General features: G+C 38.9%; 1 protein-coding gene across 1 annotated transcript in view; it reads left to right on the top strand.

Moving 5' to 3' along the window:
- Positions 1–18,284, top strand: part of nfatc3a (nuclear factor of activated T cells 3a) — a 61,519-nt gene that overhangs the window by 19,219 nt on the left and 24,016 nt on the right. Inside the window, exon 3 of the mRNA XM_080885065.1 lies at positions 5,431–5,593. Within this exon, the coding sequence (XP_080741191.1) occupies positions 5,431–5,593 (163 nt within the window). The remainder of the gene's footprint in view (positions 1–5,430; positions 5,594–18,284) is intronic.

Below are 18,284 nucleotides of genomic sequence, written 5' to 3'. Positions count from 1 at the left end.
TAACTTTTGGGTAGTGTCTATACATGTAAGGAATACTGCTGCCATGGACTGGATAATAATGACACTTAAGAAACTGTATTACCTTTCTTAACATTTTTTGACATTTTATGAACAAGAGTGATTTTTTTAAACATTTAGACTTGGCCTAATTCTGACAGAGCCACTCTACACATTCTCAGTATTTTCTGTGTCCAAAGGAGTTGTTGGACTTATGGGAACAAGCAATTTCATCCTCAGTGTATTGTAGAAATACTTTTGAACATTTAAGACTTTGTGTTATTATTGCTATTAGCAGAGTCTCTTTGCCCCTCTCTCTGTGGTGTAGGATTTGTAATAGCAAATATTAGTTATAAATCAAGACCACAGCAAACTAGAATAGGATATGCTTAAATAAAATACATTCTCTAGCAAGAACAGAAACTGACAGATATACGTGAGAGGCATGTGTATGCCTTTCTTGCATTTCTGTCGATGCAATTGAATGCAGTATGGACTGTTTTGGTGTTAAAAGTCATATAAAAATGTGATCTGCTAAGATTTCTTTTGTGGCTTTTACAAAAGATTTGACCAAGGTACTCAATTGTACATATGTCATTAGTATTAGAATAAGAGATTATTTGTGGATGACATCCAGAATTGCCATGTGATGTGGCGATAGCAGTCCCTTCATCACCATTTTGTGAATTATTAATTTGATCACCACTTTGTAAAACAGCACGTTGTCAGTCTCAAAAACACTTAGTAGGCCAAGGTTAGTCCACAGACCTGAGCGGTGAATGTTTTTATGAGTGTTGTGAGCTGTCATAAAATTTCAAAACCTTTTTTGATCTAGGTGAGAACTGTAAACTCTACAGTGCAGCAAATTTGAATCATGGTGCATGGTATATGAATAATAGGATGGCACTCTGTAGATCAGTATGGGCCATAATGAGGGAACTTTGAGTTATATATTAGCACTGTGTGCGTGTAAGGAAACGCAGCATGTATTCAAAAACCTACCAACATACACAGAAATATGAGGCGAAGTGTCCTGTCTGTTCTCCAATGTGTGTAGCAGATGAAGACATGGCCTTGTTTATGTATACTGGCCCCTAGCACTGTAAATCAGCACAGGGCACATATGGCATGAGGGGTACACACAAATACACACACAGAGACATCCATAGACATAACACAAATGCTTGCTCACTTAGCCATAACACTATCCAGACAATAATAGGGTCAGATTTATGATGAGTCACAATTAGATTTTTGCACTTTGACCTTCTAAAGGTCTTTTCAGACATGGGATTTGTGACATTAAAGGCTACATCAATCTGTGAAAGGGACAAATTAATGCAGACACAGGTAAGTAAATGTTCTCCATGGCTCCACTGAGACATTGCCACGATGTTGATGAAATTAGCCACGGTAATTAGGTACGCAGTGAAATTTTACAACATATGAGTTAACATGTCAGATTCTTATTAACGGGTGGGGATATAGTTTGGTAATTGATATGCTAGTTATTTAAGTAGTGATGAAAATGTTTCCATACAGATTTTTGTAAACTTTGGTAAACAGATCAGACAGTTACTAAACAAAAGTCTGAAGTAAAGTAAACAGAGCGATTTGCTTTTAGATCCTGATTGGCACATGCTTGGGATAATTTATTATATGTAATTATTGGCTATCTCTGTGTTACGTGTATAAATGCACACACAACTCTTACTTGGGAGAAAATCTAGAAAAAAAGACTTTTAAAAATGCCTTGAAGCAAAAAATTAACTTTAGTTCCTGTTGATTTTTTGTCAAAATTTACATTTTGTTCTGTTAGTTAATTGTCCTGTCACAGGCTCTGTCTTTATCAAGGATCAAGGTTTTAAATGTCACTAAAATGTGCTGCACTTTGTGCCGTGTATAATCTCGCAAATACACACAGTATCAGATTAGTTCGTAGAGTTTGGCTAACCTTAGCAGTCTTAGCAGCAGTACCCTTGATTTCATTCACGCTAGTGTATACAAACTGGTGCAGAATATCACTTCGGTTTATATTCGGTTTACTTTCCCACTCGCTTGTTTACAACTTGAATTTGCAGGAGGATAGACTGAGACATAGCCGTCTGTCAGAATTGCAGCCCCGGGTAATAGCCAGTAGCACTTTAATATCTTTGTACCACTTTGTACTACAGTTGTAAGTTAATAAAATAAGAATGTACATTTAACCAACTGGGATTTCTGGCACCGAGTAGCGAGGGCAGCAGCAGTTGTCAACAAATGGCTGGTTGCTAGTCACACATGTCATTAGCCTTCATGATTGAAGACTTTATGGTAAATTTAAAAGTTAAAAGAAAGATTTCAATTAGAACTGGGCAATAAAAATGAAAACTCATTAGCAATATAAAACATTGTCAGTATAAAGTCCATCCATGGAGGTAGTGGTATAGAGGTAGTTTTGTTTTGTTTTGTTTTTGTTTGTTGTTTTTATTTCTTTGGACGTGAAAAAAGCATTTTCCCAGTTCTTTTGTGTTCTGCCTTAACACTTGAAGTTTTTGCCTAATCAAAGTTAAGATTTTAGTTTGGTTATATATATAGTCAGAAGTAAAAACTCTAATCAGAAACAGAGATTTGATTGTTTAAATGAATTAACTTCAAGCATTTTTTTTTTAACCATGCCTTTCTTATTTAAGCTAGTAGATGCTGGCAGATAGATATTGGCATACACAGAAACTTCAGATGAAACTTCTCACTGTTTGTGTTTTGCAATACTCGTGTTAAGTTGCTTGCATACATAAACATCTCGGTCAGTAGCAGTGTTTTGAACAGATGTCCCACATGGAATGAAAAATTAGCGGGGAGTTGACACTTGCTCTTACAAAGAATTTTGTCATGCTCTACTTCCTGAGCTGTCTGCAGTGACAAATTGATGTCATTTGTAATGTAAGCTTTATTTTAAGCAAAAGGTCCATTTTACTTAGTGATAAATGTTTTGTGTGCAGCTCCTCCCAGTAAACAGCAACAGCACTAGCTTAGATTAGTTTTTTTTTTTTAACAAAAAGTGAAAGTAACAAAGGACAAATATGAAAAAGAGTAATGGAACTCTCACATAATTTATTTATTTATTTTTTTAAATTAAGGGATCAGCGGAAATGGCATTATTGTTTGAAGATCATGCATTTTATACTTGCTGCTAAATAGTGGACAAGCCCATTAAGATGTGCTGAATTAAAGTAAGAACTTGCAAATAAAATGTTATTAGACCTTGCAATTTTTGCAGCTTGTGTGGATGGCAAGAATACCTCATTATATGGAAAGGATGAAAGTGGGACCATGGAGGCTATAGTGAAGACTAGGTTGTGGGAATGTTATTGGGTGAGGAGCACCTACACTATGGCTTAGACATTTGAGAAAGGTTATGCTATGTCAGAACAGAGGCCACTGCCCTGCCTCGTCACAAGCTCATATTTCCTCTGTCCTCTTCTGCTCCTGTCACCATAGCAGCCATGCAAACCCACACTACGTCGGTGGTTATGTCATGGCTACTAGGAGGAAAACATAAGGGTTGGGATGCGTCTGTTACATTGTGTGGGAGCTTCGATATTGTTCCATGCTCTCAGTCAAATTCTAGTTTGAAAAGTTAAATTACTGAGATTGGCAAACTGATGATTTTGGAATTTACATAGTGCTACAATTTATTTGTTTATTTTTTTAAATTTATAATGGCACCAAGACAAAATAACCTATAGAAAGACAGGGAGGAAGGAGAAAGAAAAATAAGTAAACAAAATCAAGCATTGCTGAAAGTGTCAGAGTATTTCCATGTGCAACATTGCACCATACATATGATTGGCACATCTTTGTGTAAGAAGTTACATTTTAAAGTGGTAGGAGAACCTGTATAGTATAGCTAGTTGGTGTGAAATCAAAAGCTTCGGTTAGCTGGAAAAAAACATTTATATAATATCCGAGACTTGCCTTTTCATTCTAAAAATAAGTATTCCTTGTGGTTTTATGTTGTTTGGTAGTTTAAGAAGTGAAACGGCTCCACTGAAAGCCTGACTCACATGTCCTTAATTCAGTTTGATCAGACTGCTCGTAAGAGGCCTCTCAAAATGGAAAAGTGAGTCGGCTATACTGGCTAAAACTTTACAAACTTTCCTCTGAAATTATTTGGGCTGTCAAAATTCTGTCATACCGTTTAGAGTAAATTTTGATGCTCGAAGGCTGCACCTTCTAAAATAGGGCACTGCACAAAGAGCTTACAGTGGTCAGTACTCGGGCACAGATCATATATAAAACTTACACCTATAATTGTCTAAAGTACTGAGACAATAATGGATTCAGTCCTTTAATGCACAGCTGCATGTATTCACATGCATCCGAATACGTGTGTTGTACTAGTGAAAGAAAAAATAACATGACACACGAACAGTTCAAGGTGTGGCAATGGATTGAAGTGTGGCTTGCGCCAATTCAAGACAAAAATGATCGGGTTTTTTGTCCATATGTCAAAATGTGTTTGGGAACGTGGCTCTCTACTCTCAAGTCGTTATTTTTATTTAATGTTCTTAAAAATATTGAAATAAATAATAATCAAAAACAATACATGCAGTAATAGACAAATAAAATAAAATTAATGAATAGGCCATGGCTTTGTTGATATTAATGGCTCATAGTGTTTACAAAATGTTTTGGGGATAAACTGCTGTAATGCACTCAAGTGGAGAGACCTAGTTTCTCTGTGGAGAAGGCCATTGAGTGTTTTGTTTTCGAGTGCAGCTGTTCAAATATGATTGTGGCCTACACAGATAACAAAAAGAGGCCCCGAGGAAAAGCACACACAATGCTAGCCCATGCAGTTTGCAGCACATAAAATATATACTTCTACAGTATGCACACAGACCCACACACAGATTAATATGCACCGTCTGACACACACACTCTTGTCCTACCACCTATTCACTGACCCACACAGTAAACGAGTAAAGACTCAGACAAAAAAAGTCCCTCTTAGGAAATGATTCACCGTTTAAGGCTTAACTTGACCTATAACAAGTGTTACGTTTAAGAACAGGATTCATACATGTGGGTATTCCAGTGATTCACTGTCTGATGGGGCTAAGCACACTGCATTTTATACCCCCATTTTGTACCTGTTGCACCATTTCAGCCCATGAAAGGGGATTACCACTTTTTCAGCCTTTGAATGTTTAAAGGCATCTTTAAGACAGATTGCTGCCATCAGTCATTACCTTTTAGATTGTGCTGCTTGACCTTTTATGACTGTTAAAATGATTTATCTACATTTAAATAACATAATAAGACCGTGCCCTCTTAAGGCTTAAGCTTTTGGATATTTTGAACAACACAACTCTTACCAAAGCTTTCATGTCTCTGTCTCTCTGTGTGGGTGTGCATGTGCATGCTCGTGGTATTCCCTTTCCTCCTCAGGACCTCTTCACTGCCTCCTCTAGATTGGCCGCTGCCAAGCCAGTTTGGCCAGTATGAACTGAAGATAGAGGTACAACCCAAAGCCCACCACAGAGCACACTATGAGACTGAAGGCAGCCGAGGGGCCATCAAAGCAGCATCCGGTGGCCATCCAGTTGTAAAGGTAACTCTTCCTGCTACTCAACGTTAAGAAATGTTATAAAGATATTTACTACTAAAAAGCTTAGTGGTGTGTGTGTTGATTGTTTTTTTTTTTTGTTTTATTTTTTTTTTCCAGTTTTCCTTTTTTTTGTACTGAGATCTTGTGGCAAAAAAGCCAAAATGACTTTTACAGAGCATAAGCTGAGCAAAATACAAGAAATAATGCCTTTGCCTGAGTATTAAATTCCCGTAGCTCAGGACTGATTTATTGTTAACACAATGCTTGCCATGCATTCCTAAACTTATACTTTACATTATCTAGTTCCCACTGTACCAACCACAGTCTAGATGTCAACTCGTGAAGCCTACATGATTGAAAATAAACATGAAATGGAAAAAAAGGCTGAACCCAACTTTCTAAATTCAGCAGTTGGTGGGAATTTTCCTCTGCTGAAAGAAATATATATTTTCCACATAGCTTGTGCAAGGATCAACACTCTGGCTAAAAATTCAAATACTCTCTAATAATATAAACCTGACACATCAGGGAGTTGGTGAAAAATGGGATCATTCATTGCTTTCCCAAAGATCTCAGCACCTGCCTATTATGTACTAGAATCGTTGTATGTTATTTGACTATAAAAAACGTAAGTGTTCAGGCTTGCACCTCAAACATCTGCTGGTTGTAGGGAACAGACACTGGATTCAGGGTGTCAGTTTACATGTTTGGATGAGTAGATTGTCACACGGACTGTCCCGCAAGAAGACTGTCAATCAGTTTGTTGAAGCAAGAAGACAAGAGCTGTCACTGTAGCCTGGTCAGCTGGTCTGTCATTTGATAGCACCTGTGAGAGAGTCGGTGAGCCAGCATAGAGCTATGGTGTGCTTTTGACTCAGAGAGAGAGGAAGATTCTCATTAATATTTTAAGGTCCCAGTGACAAGCTTTCTTTGTATGTGATTAATAAAGGGTCTAATGCTTGGCCATAATCATTGTTGCGTAACCTAACAATGACTGAGATCAGACTGATAGATTGGTTGGTAGTCCAGTCATCCAGATGGGATTGCTTTTACTAGTTTGTGCTTCAGTGCCACGTACATCATTTTCTTTTTGGACTGTGGTACTGAATGATAATGGATTGCATTTATATAGCGCTTTTCTAGGCATCCAAAGCGCTTTACAATTCCACTATTCATTCACTCTCACATTCACACACTGGTGCAGGCAAACCACAGTTGTAGCCACAGCTGCCCTGGGGCAGACTGACAGAAGCGAGGCTGCCATATCGTGCCATCGGCCCCTCTGGCCAACACCAGTAGGCGGTAGGGTAAAGTGTCTTGCCCAAGGACACAACGACCAGGACAGAAAGAGCTAGGGGATCGAACCGGCAACCTTCCGGTTACAGATGTGCTTCCAATCCCCTGAACCATGGCCGCTACGAATAAGCAGTGTGCCCAAACAAAAATACACCTCACAAAACAAGGGCATGCAGACCACTGCCATTTGTTGCTTTAGAAACAGTCTATGTCCTTATACATTCAGTCATGCAGGCTCCCTTCAGGCCAATCATTAACCATTTCTACCTCAGTTAGACTGAGATTCAGTACAGCCATATGTGACGATGCATAATTTAGCTATCAAATTTTTTCAACCAAGCATTTGCCACGCTTGCCCTCATTTCTCATTCCTAAAGGGAATTGATAACTTACAGTACTTGCTTTGCAGTAGTTAGTGACTAGAGAATATATATATCTCAGGTCAGAGAAGGCAACTTAAAAGTCATTTCCAAACCCAGCAGGAATCTGGTTTGTACTTACTGTACTTACTTGATAAATTGCCATACAATAAATCTCCTTCAGAATAATTCTTTGATCTTCACAGATTGCTGCTAAATCTTTCTCAGCATGCCGTTACTGTTTGTATTCAGTAGCTGCCACTACCAGTGATGAAAATGAAAATCAAATGTGTTTCTGCTAGAACACACTTTCATCATCAGATTTACAAACAATAATGCACTGTCACAGAGAGGATAAGCAGAGACGGTGAGGGAAAGGCACAGATAACAGCAATGGTGTGGAGCTGCATGCACAGAGAGAAAATGTGTGGGTGAATCGATTGTACAAGTGAGAAGAATGTGCGAGTGAGTCATTTATTCGTTTACCTGTTTGAATATACATTAATTGTGACATGAAACTAAAGAAGTCCTTACAGAGATCTCTATTCAACAAATACACATATTCTTTCAAAATGTTTAATGCATTAGCAGTTTTTAAAGTTAATGGTTTTCATGCCTCAACATTCATTACTTGTATTCAACTTTGAACAAGTCACTTCTTTTAATATTAATAACAATTATTTCACGTACACAACCCGTATGTGAGTGTAGACATTAAATACACTTGACAAGCAATTAACCATTGTCTTGCACTACTATGAGGACAGAAAGCACTTGTCTAGCAGGTCTAACAGTCAGTCTTTGTTTACCAAACATGCACTGCTCTACTGTTTAGTCTCTTTAGCGTCTTTGAATTCACTGTGCAAAAAAACACCTTATTTGAAAGGTCATTTCTTACACTGTCATGTCATTGTTGTTTTTACAGAAACACATTTACTTCGAAAACCAAAACCACAAACACACACACTTTGTGCTTTGTGTTATTGTTTTGAGAACACACAATAAGATGCTGGATATAAGGGCATACATAAGTTAAATAAAAGCATAAATGGCAAATACAGGAAACATGCATTCTTATTGGAGGAAATCCCATACAACAGATTCAGTATATATTGAACATGAGGAATCAGAACATTTGTATATAGCATATTTTCCAGGTGCACTATTTGTGTGAAGTTGTTCCCTGAAGGCAGAATGTCACAGGGTTCGCCATGTTTGACTGCATCTTCTCTGCCAAAGAGTTTGAATAGATTTAGATTTATATATAGAGTTTGTGTTTTTGTTTTTTTATGTATTTCAAATCCTGCAGACATTAAAAACCCGTCTTCTTTTCGTTACTATTTCCTGCTCTATAGTCAGTGCAAGCTCTTCTTCAAAGATAAATACTATGAAACCCCTACAGTTGTCCTTTCTGTAGATTATATATCATCTGCACTTTGTGAGTCCTTTTACTCTTTTAGAGTCTTGTAGTGTGATGTCACCAGATGATGCCATAGCTGCCATCTGGCCATGTTAATGACTTCCCTTTGTGATTGCACTGTTGCACAAATCAGTGCACCACAGAACTGCTGTGTCAACAGAAAAAACAATGTGGAGCTGGTGCAGTTTAAAGGATTAAATATGTTTGCCTTACTCTGTTGCAGTATTAGGAGCAGCAGAGTAGGTTATCATATACCTTCTTTGTCTTTGTGTGTTCTTATATCAGTGTCTTCAGTTCTTCTGGGTCTGTATACTTACAGATGTCTGAGAGAAAGGCCTATTTTTCTGGCCTCTCTTTTAGCAGTTGTAATGTTTTTTTATTTTTTTTTATTTCTTTTTGCTTTTTGGCTTTTGGGGTTATTGGCTTTATTGTATAATGATCAGTATGAATGGAGAGAGAAAGAAAGAGGGTGGATAAAATGAAGAAAACAGTGGACTCAGACCCAGGCATCTAGTGTGAGAACAGCCTTCAGTACATAGGGGGCACACTCTTGCAAATCTCTCTGTTATGTCATTTAGGCATCTACTAGCTTTTTGTGTTCTGCCAATTATTCACTTAGTTGGTGGTTTATCTTTCAATAGGAGTCCCAACAGAGTTATGAAGGCTACTCTCATCTTTATTTTTGTGTTACTGCTGTGTTTGCAAGTTTGAAATATGTTTTTCATAAAACCTATTTAACAACTTAATTTTGATATGTTAGCGTGTTTCTATTTAGTCACTTAGTCATTGGAAATGAATGAATGAATGGGCAAGATAAGAAGTGGTTTTAGGTCATTTATTTTAAAACCTGGAGTAATGAGCCCCACACACAGGATATAGCGCCTCTTAAGAACCATAACCACAGAAGAAACTGATCAGAATAACCACTGGGGAGATCCTGTTGCCTCACTTAAGTGTGAGGGAGCATTATATGTAATTCATCTAACTCTTGCTTACTAAATAAAACATGAGACCATGATTGGTTGCAAATTTGACATGATCTTGGTTTGTTAATATATGTAAAATTTAGGGTTATGGTTTTGATCTGCTGGTTATCACTGATCTTTTGAGGGGGGGAAAGGGTCTTGAAGCCTTGGTTTTCTGTCTGCATGCATGGTAGCCAGACAAAGAAAGAATTACTTTTTACATTGAGTTATTATGATAGACATGATTTATAGCTCCATAGAATCTGAGGAATGTTACCTATTCTTATGCAAAGACTGATACTTGTGGCTAATTATATAGTTGACCAACTATAGCTTTGTAGTAGCAATTCAAGCTTTTAATCCATAAAGCAGGAATTTGGTAAATCCTACCATCTCAATCTAGTTTCCAGCAAAATATGTAAACTTTCTAATGGGTGACAGTAACAAAATAACAAAATGGAAATATAATCCTTTTGTCCTAGCAGACAGGATATAAGCTTAAATTCAACATGCGTTCCTCAGACATCTGTGGATTTTCTGGCATAGAATGGGCTTTTTATGGGGATTTCCACACATAAATTGGATTTGTCTATGTTGTTGGTAAAACCAATTAGTCTATTAGGCCACAAAATCACTCTGCCAGCAATCCCAAAATCTAAGGTAGGAGCAACTGATCTCCATCTGTCCATATCACCTATTCTCTTCTGTTAGTATTTGAGCTGTTCCAGCCTGCAGTTTCCCGTGAAGGCCACTCCATGTCCCACCTCCACCCCATGTTCTTCCATTTAATGTTTTATCTCACTTATGAATATTGCATTTGTTGTCAGTGATGCCTGTTTTGTTCTGTATTCTAATGGGAGGTCCTGTCTTAGACTGTTCCACACGTGGAACAACCTGGAGGTCCTAGAACAAAGCCAACCCTTTAAAAATAATTAAGCTTTATATTATTTTGACTAATATGGTTCTGAACTGAAGTAGCAATTAGGGCTGGGCCATATTATACCGTTCACGGTATAATATGGCCCAGCCCTGGTATAATGTTAGGCAACGATAGGAAAATGAAATATCGCGATAGAATGGGAGTAAAACGCGCATGCGCAGTGCCTTTGTTTTCATACGCACATGGCCGATTGTTGAGTGAAACAGATGAACCAGAATTGGTTTGTAAAAATGGTGCAACTTCCGTGATGTGGAACTGGTTTGGTGTTTGTCCGTCAGATACACAACAAAGCACATTTTTTTTGCAGAACATGCAAGCGGCCGTTGTTATTGTCGTATTTGTCGGACTAAGATGCTCTTAAATCTGGGAGTAATCTGGGTCCTAAACTCCGTATGCTTCAGGTCAAACAACACTGCAGCATCACTTAGAGTTAAAAACTGTCTAAATTCTTTCATCTTTAATAAAACGATCAGCATTGCTGCTTTACCAGGTGTAACTATAAAGTTTAACTTCCAGGCATCCATGAAAACAAAAGTTATTACATTTAACGGAGTTAGAAGTTAGCAGGAAGCTAGCGGAAGTTAGCTCGCTAGTTTCGCTAGTTACCTAAGCATGATATAGCATGTTCTGACTGAGAGATTTCTGAAAAAAATCAAACGTACAGCTCTGCTATCACTTCCAACATAAATGAAGACAGGAAACTAAACAGCAGTGACGTTTGTAGGGTTACTGAAGTTGGGCTAGCTGGTATATAATGATGTGCTACGTGATCGCTAGCGACACAGCTATGTTAGCATAACATAAACAGTGAAGCTGGAGGACGAACACTAACACTTTTCCACTTATAAAAGTTAACGTGAAGGTTCTTCATGGTTAGAAACAAATGCAATCGCATGGCAGGATGCTGTAAACGGACCAAACTTCAGTCAGGAGAACAACTGAGATAATCCATCCACAATACGAGGTTAGAGCAGCTGCCAGAGAATTCAACATTAATGAATCAATGGTACAGAAGTGGAGGAAGCAAGAAGAATGAGTTTAATAAAGTTTGATTTATCTGACTGCTTTGTTTCGCTTAATGTGCCTTATAATCCCGTGCACCTTATGGTCCGAAAAATACGTACTGCACACTGCAGTTTAATGTTGCAAAGCACCTCTTTTTAACTTCAGTGGATATTATACATGGTTATGCTCAGGATATGTCAGCCCATTTCTACTGGAAATGCCTTTTGGTTAAACTTTCAGCAAGGAATTTGCATTTGCACTGTTACATTTTTATAAAGCTTTAATGTACATAAAAACCAGCTTCTTGTTTAAGTGAAAATAAATGGAAGGTTGTCTTTTTGCGCTAGTAATGTTGTGGAGTTGTATTTTGTCTCGCATCAATTATATTGTCGGTTATATCGTTATCGCAAATTTTCAAATATATATCGTGATAAATATTTTTGGCCATATCGCCCTGCTCTAGTAGCAATGTTGTATTAAAAAGATATCCCGAAACTGCTCTCAACAAGATACAATGGGGACCATCTGACTGTCTTAATATAACTTTTCATTGTAGGATGTGGCTACATCTGTGACTGGCTGTTTTAGTCATTCCTCTGGGGCTAGCTGCAGACCTTAATCAGTACACCTGTTGCTAGGAGACATATAAGTCCAAAGCCTCTCTGGCTGGCTGAAGGCTGAGGTATCCTTGTGCGTATTTAACCAGCTTATTTGAGTGCTACAACACCCAGACAAATATAAGGACCCCTCTGGTATTACTGACTAGGCTACAGATAGGTGGAGGCAGACACAACAGATGTGGAGCAAGTGAAGCCCCCCCCAAAAAAAAGTGCATAAACACAACAGGACTATCCTGTATTTTTACGGCGTGCATGGGAAAAAAAAAAATCAAATATCAAAATTTATTATCTCCATCTTTAATCTGTTACTATAGTTAAGGAATCTAAATGAGGCTATGGTGTCTGGTAACAAGCATTTGAAACAGAATACGACAAAAGTTGTTTGAGACGACCATATATTTCTACCAGCTTGGATGCATTAAATGATTTGGTCCTAGTGCTTGAATGCTTGTCCATAACTCCATTACTGTCTGTCTCTACGGCGTCTCTAGCCCCTTCTTATTTTATCAGCCTCAGTTTCTTTCATGTATTTTTGTAATTTTTTGTGCCGCTATGTCTCTTCCTTTGATTCTGAATAGACTGGGGTACAGTGAAGAGACACACAAACAATAATGCAGAGCCATGCGGGTTGCACTGTGTGAATTGGCTGGAGCTAGTGTTGTTTTGCCTCAGGGTTGTATTTGATGTAAACATGTCAGAAGCTTGGCTCTCATTTTTTGTAATCAGGCTTAAAGCACAGAAAGAAAACAGTTGCTGAGAGCAGGAGAAGGAGAGAGGTGTGTGCATGTGCATAACGAAGAGTAAAAGGGGGGGAGGTTAGAATGAGGAATAAGAAGAATTGCGCTTGGACCAGCTTAGCAAGGCCATATACAGCCCTCATGCAGTATACAGTAAACGCTCTCTGTGTGTGACAGTGTGAACGCGCATGAGTGTGCGCATGTATTGACCTTGTTTAAACAAACAGTTAACCGGCCCCCTGGCTCTTGCTGCCCTCCCTAGTGTGCTGGGCAAACAGCAAGCCTGGGTGAGCTGATCTGTGTGTGTGTGTGTGTGTGTGTGTGTGTGTGTGTGTGTGTGTGTGTGTGTGTGTGTGTGTGTGTGTGTGTGTGTGTGTGTGTGTGCATAGATCCCAAGCCATGGTGCCACCATGTCACACTAGGGAAACCACTGCCAGTAAAAACGGGTCCTCTGGTGACCTTGACCACCATTTCTCCCATTTTTACATCTGTTGCACACGCATGTTGGTCAGGCTGTTACACACAGACACGCACACTCACACGCGACAAAACTTTGCAAGAATCGCAGTTTACACTAGAGTCAGTACACTTAAATTCACACATTGTCTGACACACATACACCAACCGGTATACGCTCTAGGGCTGTAGTTTACATCGACTGGGCTGCTCACTCTTTACACACACACACTCCTGCATACACACAGAGTCTCACCATGGTAACAATGGAGCAACACAGCGAAACAACTTAGCAGACTCAGGCGCTAGCTGTTAGACAGTGTCGAGTTACGGCAGTGAGCTAGATCGAAGGTAGAGGATATAAGAGGATAGAGAAGAGAGGGTGACAAACGTAAAAGAAAGATGAAAGAACATGTCGGGTTTGAAGAGAGTGAAGGGAAAAAAAGGAAGAGGACAAAATAAGTAAAAGACATATGTAATGAATGCCAGGTTGTAGATAAAGCACTGTGTGTGTGAAGAGAGCCTGTGTTTTTCTTTTGAGAGCAGGTGCTGTTCCCTGATGTTCCATTATCAGATCTCCTGATGTCCAGAACAGCTCTTAAGAGGAGCTTTAATGTTTTTGTTTTTTTGTTTTTGTTTGTGTGTTTGTTTCTTAAGAGAGATGTGCCTATTTATGTATCAACGGTAAATTAAAATAAAATATGATGTGTCTTTAGTGGAGTTTTGGAACATCAGAACTGCTTCAGTGCACCTAGGCGTTGACCCCATAAACCAGTGCTATCTAACTTGGCTTTTCAAAATCTGCCATAACCATTTGGACCTTTTCTCTACATATATTGGCGCTATTGTTTTTAGCAAATTGTGCTGATTACCCACACCTTAGTCTTGATCTGTGACGAAATATACTTGTCAGTGAGTGCTGGTATTTTTATAGTTATTGAGTGACTTTGTCGTGACAATGTTCAGGATTCAGAATTAAGCGCAATGCTGCTTTTTATCAGCCCTGTCGATGGGAGGTAATGTCACCCTGAATAAGGAACCATTCCCACCAGATTGAAAAACTTTACTCAGGAAAAATTTATATTTGCAGTGACACTTATTGTGGGTAAGGATCACTACATTATTGGTGTCCATTTGTGTAAGTCTTTAGCTATGCAGAGACTGTGCTATGCATATGCAGAATGCTGATTTGTTTGAAAAGTTGGGCTCAACAGGAAAGGAAACGACAGCGGAGTGCACTACGAACCAAAAGAAGAGCGAAATAAGCACAGTTCCACATAATTTTGAAGCTGCCCTCTGGTGACAATACTCAGCTACAACACATAGAACAAGGATTGCTAGGCTCTGTGTAGCACCTGCGGACTACAAACACGCTGGGACCTTCCTAGCCTGCCTTTAGGTAATCAGCTGGATTGGTGTGTGATCACTGCAAATGGTCCTAGCACATGATTTCCAGAATTTTAAACTTGTGAAACCATTCAGTGACACTCTGTGCATGATTGACATCCCAGAAGAGACCACTTCCCCCAGGATAAAAAAAAAAGAAAAAGAAAAAATCATCAAAAAATAAAGTTAATTACTCTGAATTTCTTATTTGAGGTAACCTTTTCCTTTAGTGGCACAAGCAGACTCAAACTATGTGAGCAAAGTGCACCTCCATGGCATTACAGAGTCACCAGATCCAGTCGTATCCCATGAGGTGAAGTTTTTCCCCTTTAATCTGCCATGTTTCTATATGGATACAATGTTTTTTTCCCCCTCAGCTTCTAGCCTTATTACTGGATCAGTGGAACAGATGAAGGCCGAAAATAAGTGGTACTTTATTTAGTATGAGCTGAGTATGTAACTGTATCCCGGAGTTTTATTTTAGGGGAGGGAGTTCATCCCAAACTCTATCCATGGTCAGAAGATAGAAGTCAGAAGTTAGTTACATGCTCTGGTGAACATTGGCCTGGGGTCATGTGATGGGTTTTAATGTCACTTTGGTTTAATATAAGAACTGATCTCTATCAGGCCTGAGTTGCATGCTGACTGACCAGCAGGGCTCAGTGAACAGGCAGAAAGCTGAGGAGTTGAAAGTGTAGAGACCACCCTCCTGTGGTATTTCACACTCAGCCGTGGATATAGGGGGTGGAGGATGGGGCACTCAGGAATGTGAAACAAGTCAAGGGTATGTGTCGTGTACATCCACTACCGAGAAGAGGAGTCGGCAGTCTTGTGCCAAGACCATGGCACAATCACAGCCATGGCATGTGCGCTTGTTTACATGTCCTGTTGTTAGCAGGTGATGCTTTATCCAGTTTCTGAACTGAAGGTGTAAAAAGGTCACCTGAAGTGTAGTTAGATTACTTTTTCTGATCCTCATTGTAGTGCTCTACAAACAAATGCAGTGATTTGAAAGGTTAATAAGGTGTTTAAAAAATGCAGTGACATATTTTTCTTTGTGCAGCTTTCACTACTTGTTTGCTGTACTCGTTCTGTGTGCTTACACGTGTAGATCAGTTTTGTGAAGCTGCTGTTTTTTCACTTATCTAAATTAATCAAAGTAAACCAAGTGAAGGAAATGCCAGACTAAAAGCAATTTTGGTTTACTAACTATGACAGAGACTAGCTTGGCACGTGTTGTAGTATGTTTCTGTTTCATCTGCGGGGTTGATTAACTGAGACTGCTGAAGTGAGCCTTTTCTTTCTGGCTCTCTTATCAGGTTTTGCCAGTTTATTATTTGATTTTGAAAACAACTCATGGCCTGCTAATTGTATATTTGTCAACACTCCTGCTCCACATAGAATCCCTCATGTGTACACAAAGAGAGTGAAAGAGGTCAAGATGAAGGGGTTAAATGAATGGAAGGAGAAAAGGAGACCTTCTGTTTCATGGTTGCAGAAAAACAAGGTTTCCACTTTATTTAACAGAGTGTTAAACGTGTTTACCCTCAACAAATCAGCTCCAGGTATTATTGTCACTAATAGTAAAAACAAAAAACCACATACCGTACCGTACTTTAAAAAAGAAAGAAAGAAGATTTTCTGTGCTTTTTGTGCTTTTCATTTTTTTGCCATTTTGTTTGTCCTCTCACAGATGCATTTTTCCAGACACTTTTAACTCTTTTTACCCTGTCTGGAACACACATGGTGCTACAAATAAACATGTCTTGATTTATACACACACACACACACACACACACACACACACACACACACACACACACACACACACACACACACACACACACACACACACACACACACACACACATCACACGTGCAAGCACTGTCTATGATCACTTCCACACTGTGCAGGCATGATCATAAAACAAGCAACACAGCCCACAGACTGTTGATTCCTGTGACTCTACATTTCATGACTCCAGAAAAATGGTGTCATTTATAGCCGTGGATCCATTCAAGCTGGTGGGCATAATTACCTGTTAGCTCGTTACTTGGAAGGTTTGTTCTTCGATGTGGCTTTTAAGATCTAATGTGGTTTTTAAAGATGAACCCATTACTGGTTATTATAGGGGCCTCATGTTGGCCCTTGGTGCAGCTTCCTTCCGAATACATCTCTTGTGCCAGATGTTCTGTGTTGAATTCAGATTCACATGGATAATGGTGAGAAAGAGAAGACTGTATCTGTCAGTTTAAATGATGAAGTTAGATTGCAAAAATGTATGGTCCCCTCTTTGAATTTATAATTTTTTAAGGGAGGAAGCTAACCTCTGTGGTCATCAACCGTGTCAATAGTGCCACTGAGATTATATTTTATTTATTGCAATCACAGTCTACACTTTAAGAACAGGCAAAAACACACACCCAACAGCAATGTGAATCACTTTTTTGTTTAGTCATTCAGCTGAAGTAATCCATCACTGGGCATTAATGAAACAAATTTGCAGGATGTGGTGGAGAAGTGTCAACATAACATTGGGCGGGGAGCTTTTGCTCTGAAAACTCAGGCTAAGCCTAGGGGAAATTCTGTTTTTTGTGGGGGTTTTTGTTTGTATGTGTTTTTTTGAAAGCCACAGTTTGAAATGCAGCCAGTTATTTCTTTGGTACCCATCAGCAAACCTTAAATTCTGCGTAACATAAAACAATACTTTTAACACATTTTTAACCAAATATACATTTGGCCACTTTATCCCTTTCTGTCATTGCACTTGATGCATGCCATAATGCTTTGCAGCAAGGTGTGGTTTCAGCTTGAAACACTGGAAATTATAGAGAAATGTATAATAACCAGTCTAATTTTGTTTAGTAGCTACAAACAGCGTTTGGCTGTTTTTAAAAACAAACCACCTTTTATTGACGCCTTCTAGATAAAAGCTTATTTATTTAGCTCACAAAAATGAATTAAAATTAAGACCTCAAGCAGTCTGGCTGCATAGCTCGTATCTGCCACTCAGGGTTTCTCAGTTTTTCCACTGCTTGATTTAATGTAGGTACTGCCATACCTTGACTTCTTTCACAAAGGGGAAAATCTCAGAAGCAGCAATTAACAGCAAAAGAGAGGAAGATGCATCTAATGACAACAATTCCCATAACACAGATCTCACCACTGGATCCAGTTTACCTTTTAAGAATGCTGGAAATACTTCTTTGAACTAATGTAGTTTTAAAATTGGCTTCAGATAAAGTCAGCCTAAAAACACAGAGACAATCCTGCATCAGTGCCTGCTCTCTGTTGTTATTTAGGTACATTTGTTCCTGATGGTGACCGATTTCAGTCATTTTATTTTAGCTACTTTTGGAAGAGCATACGACAGATCCCAAGCTACACCCACTTTCTCTCTGTCAATGCACCAAACACTCTGTACCAGGCATTGACACAGCGGTGTATGACGCAAACCTGCAGGGAGGAAGGGTTCAACAGCCAGCTGTGGTGGGGTTGAGGCTTGGCAG

This window comes from Rhamphochromis sp. 'chilingali' (genome assembly GCF_963969265.1).
Source record: "Rhamphochromis sp. 'chilingali' genome assembly, chromosome: 6".
In the NCBI taxonomy this organism is placed as follows: Eukaryota; Metazoa; Chordata; class Actinopteri; order Cichliformes; family Cichlidae; genus Rhamphochromis; species Rhamphochromis sp. 'chilingali'.
This window is presented reverse-complemented; position numbering and strand designations above follow the sequence as displayed.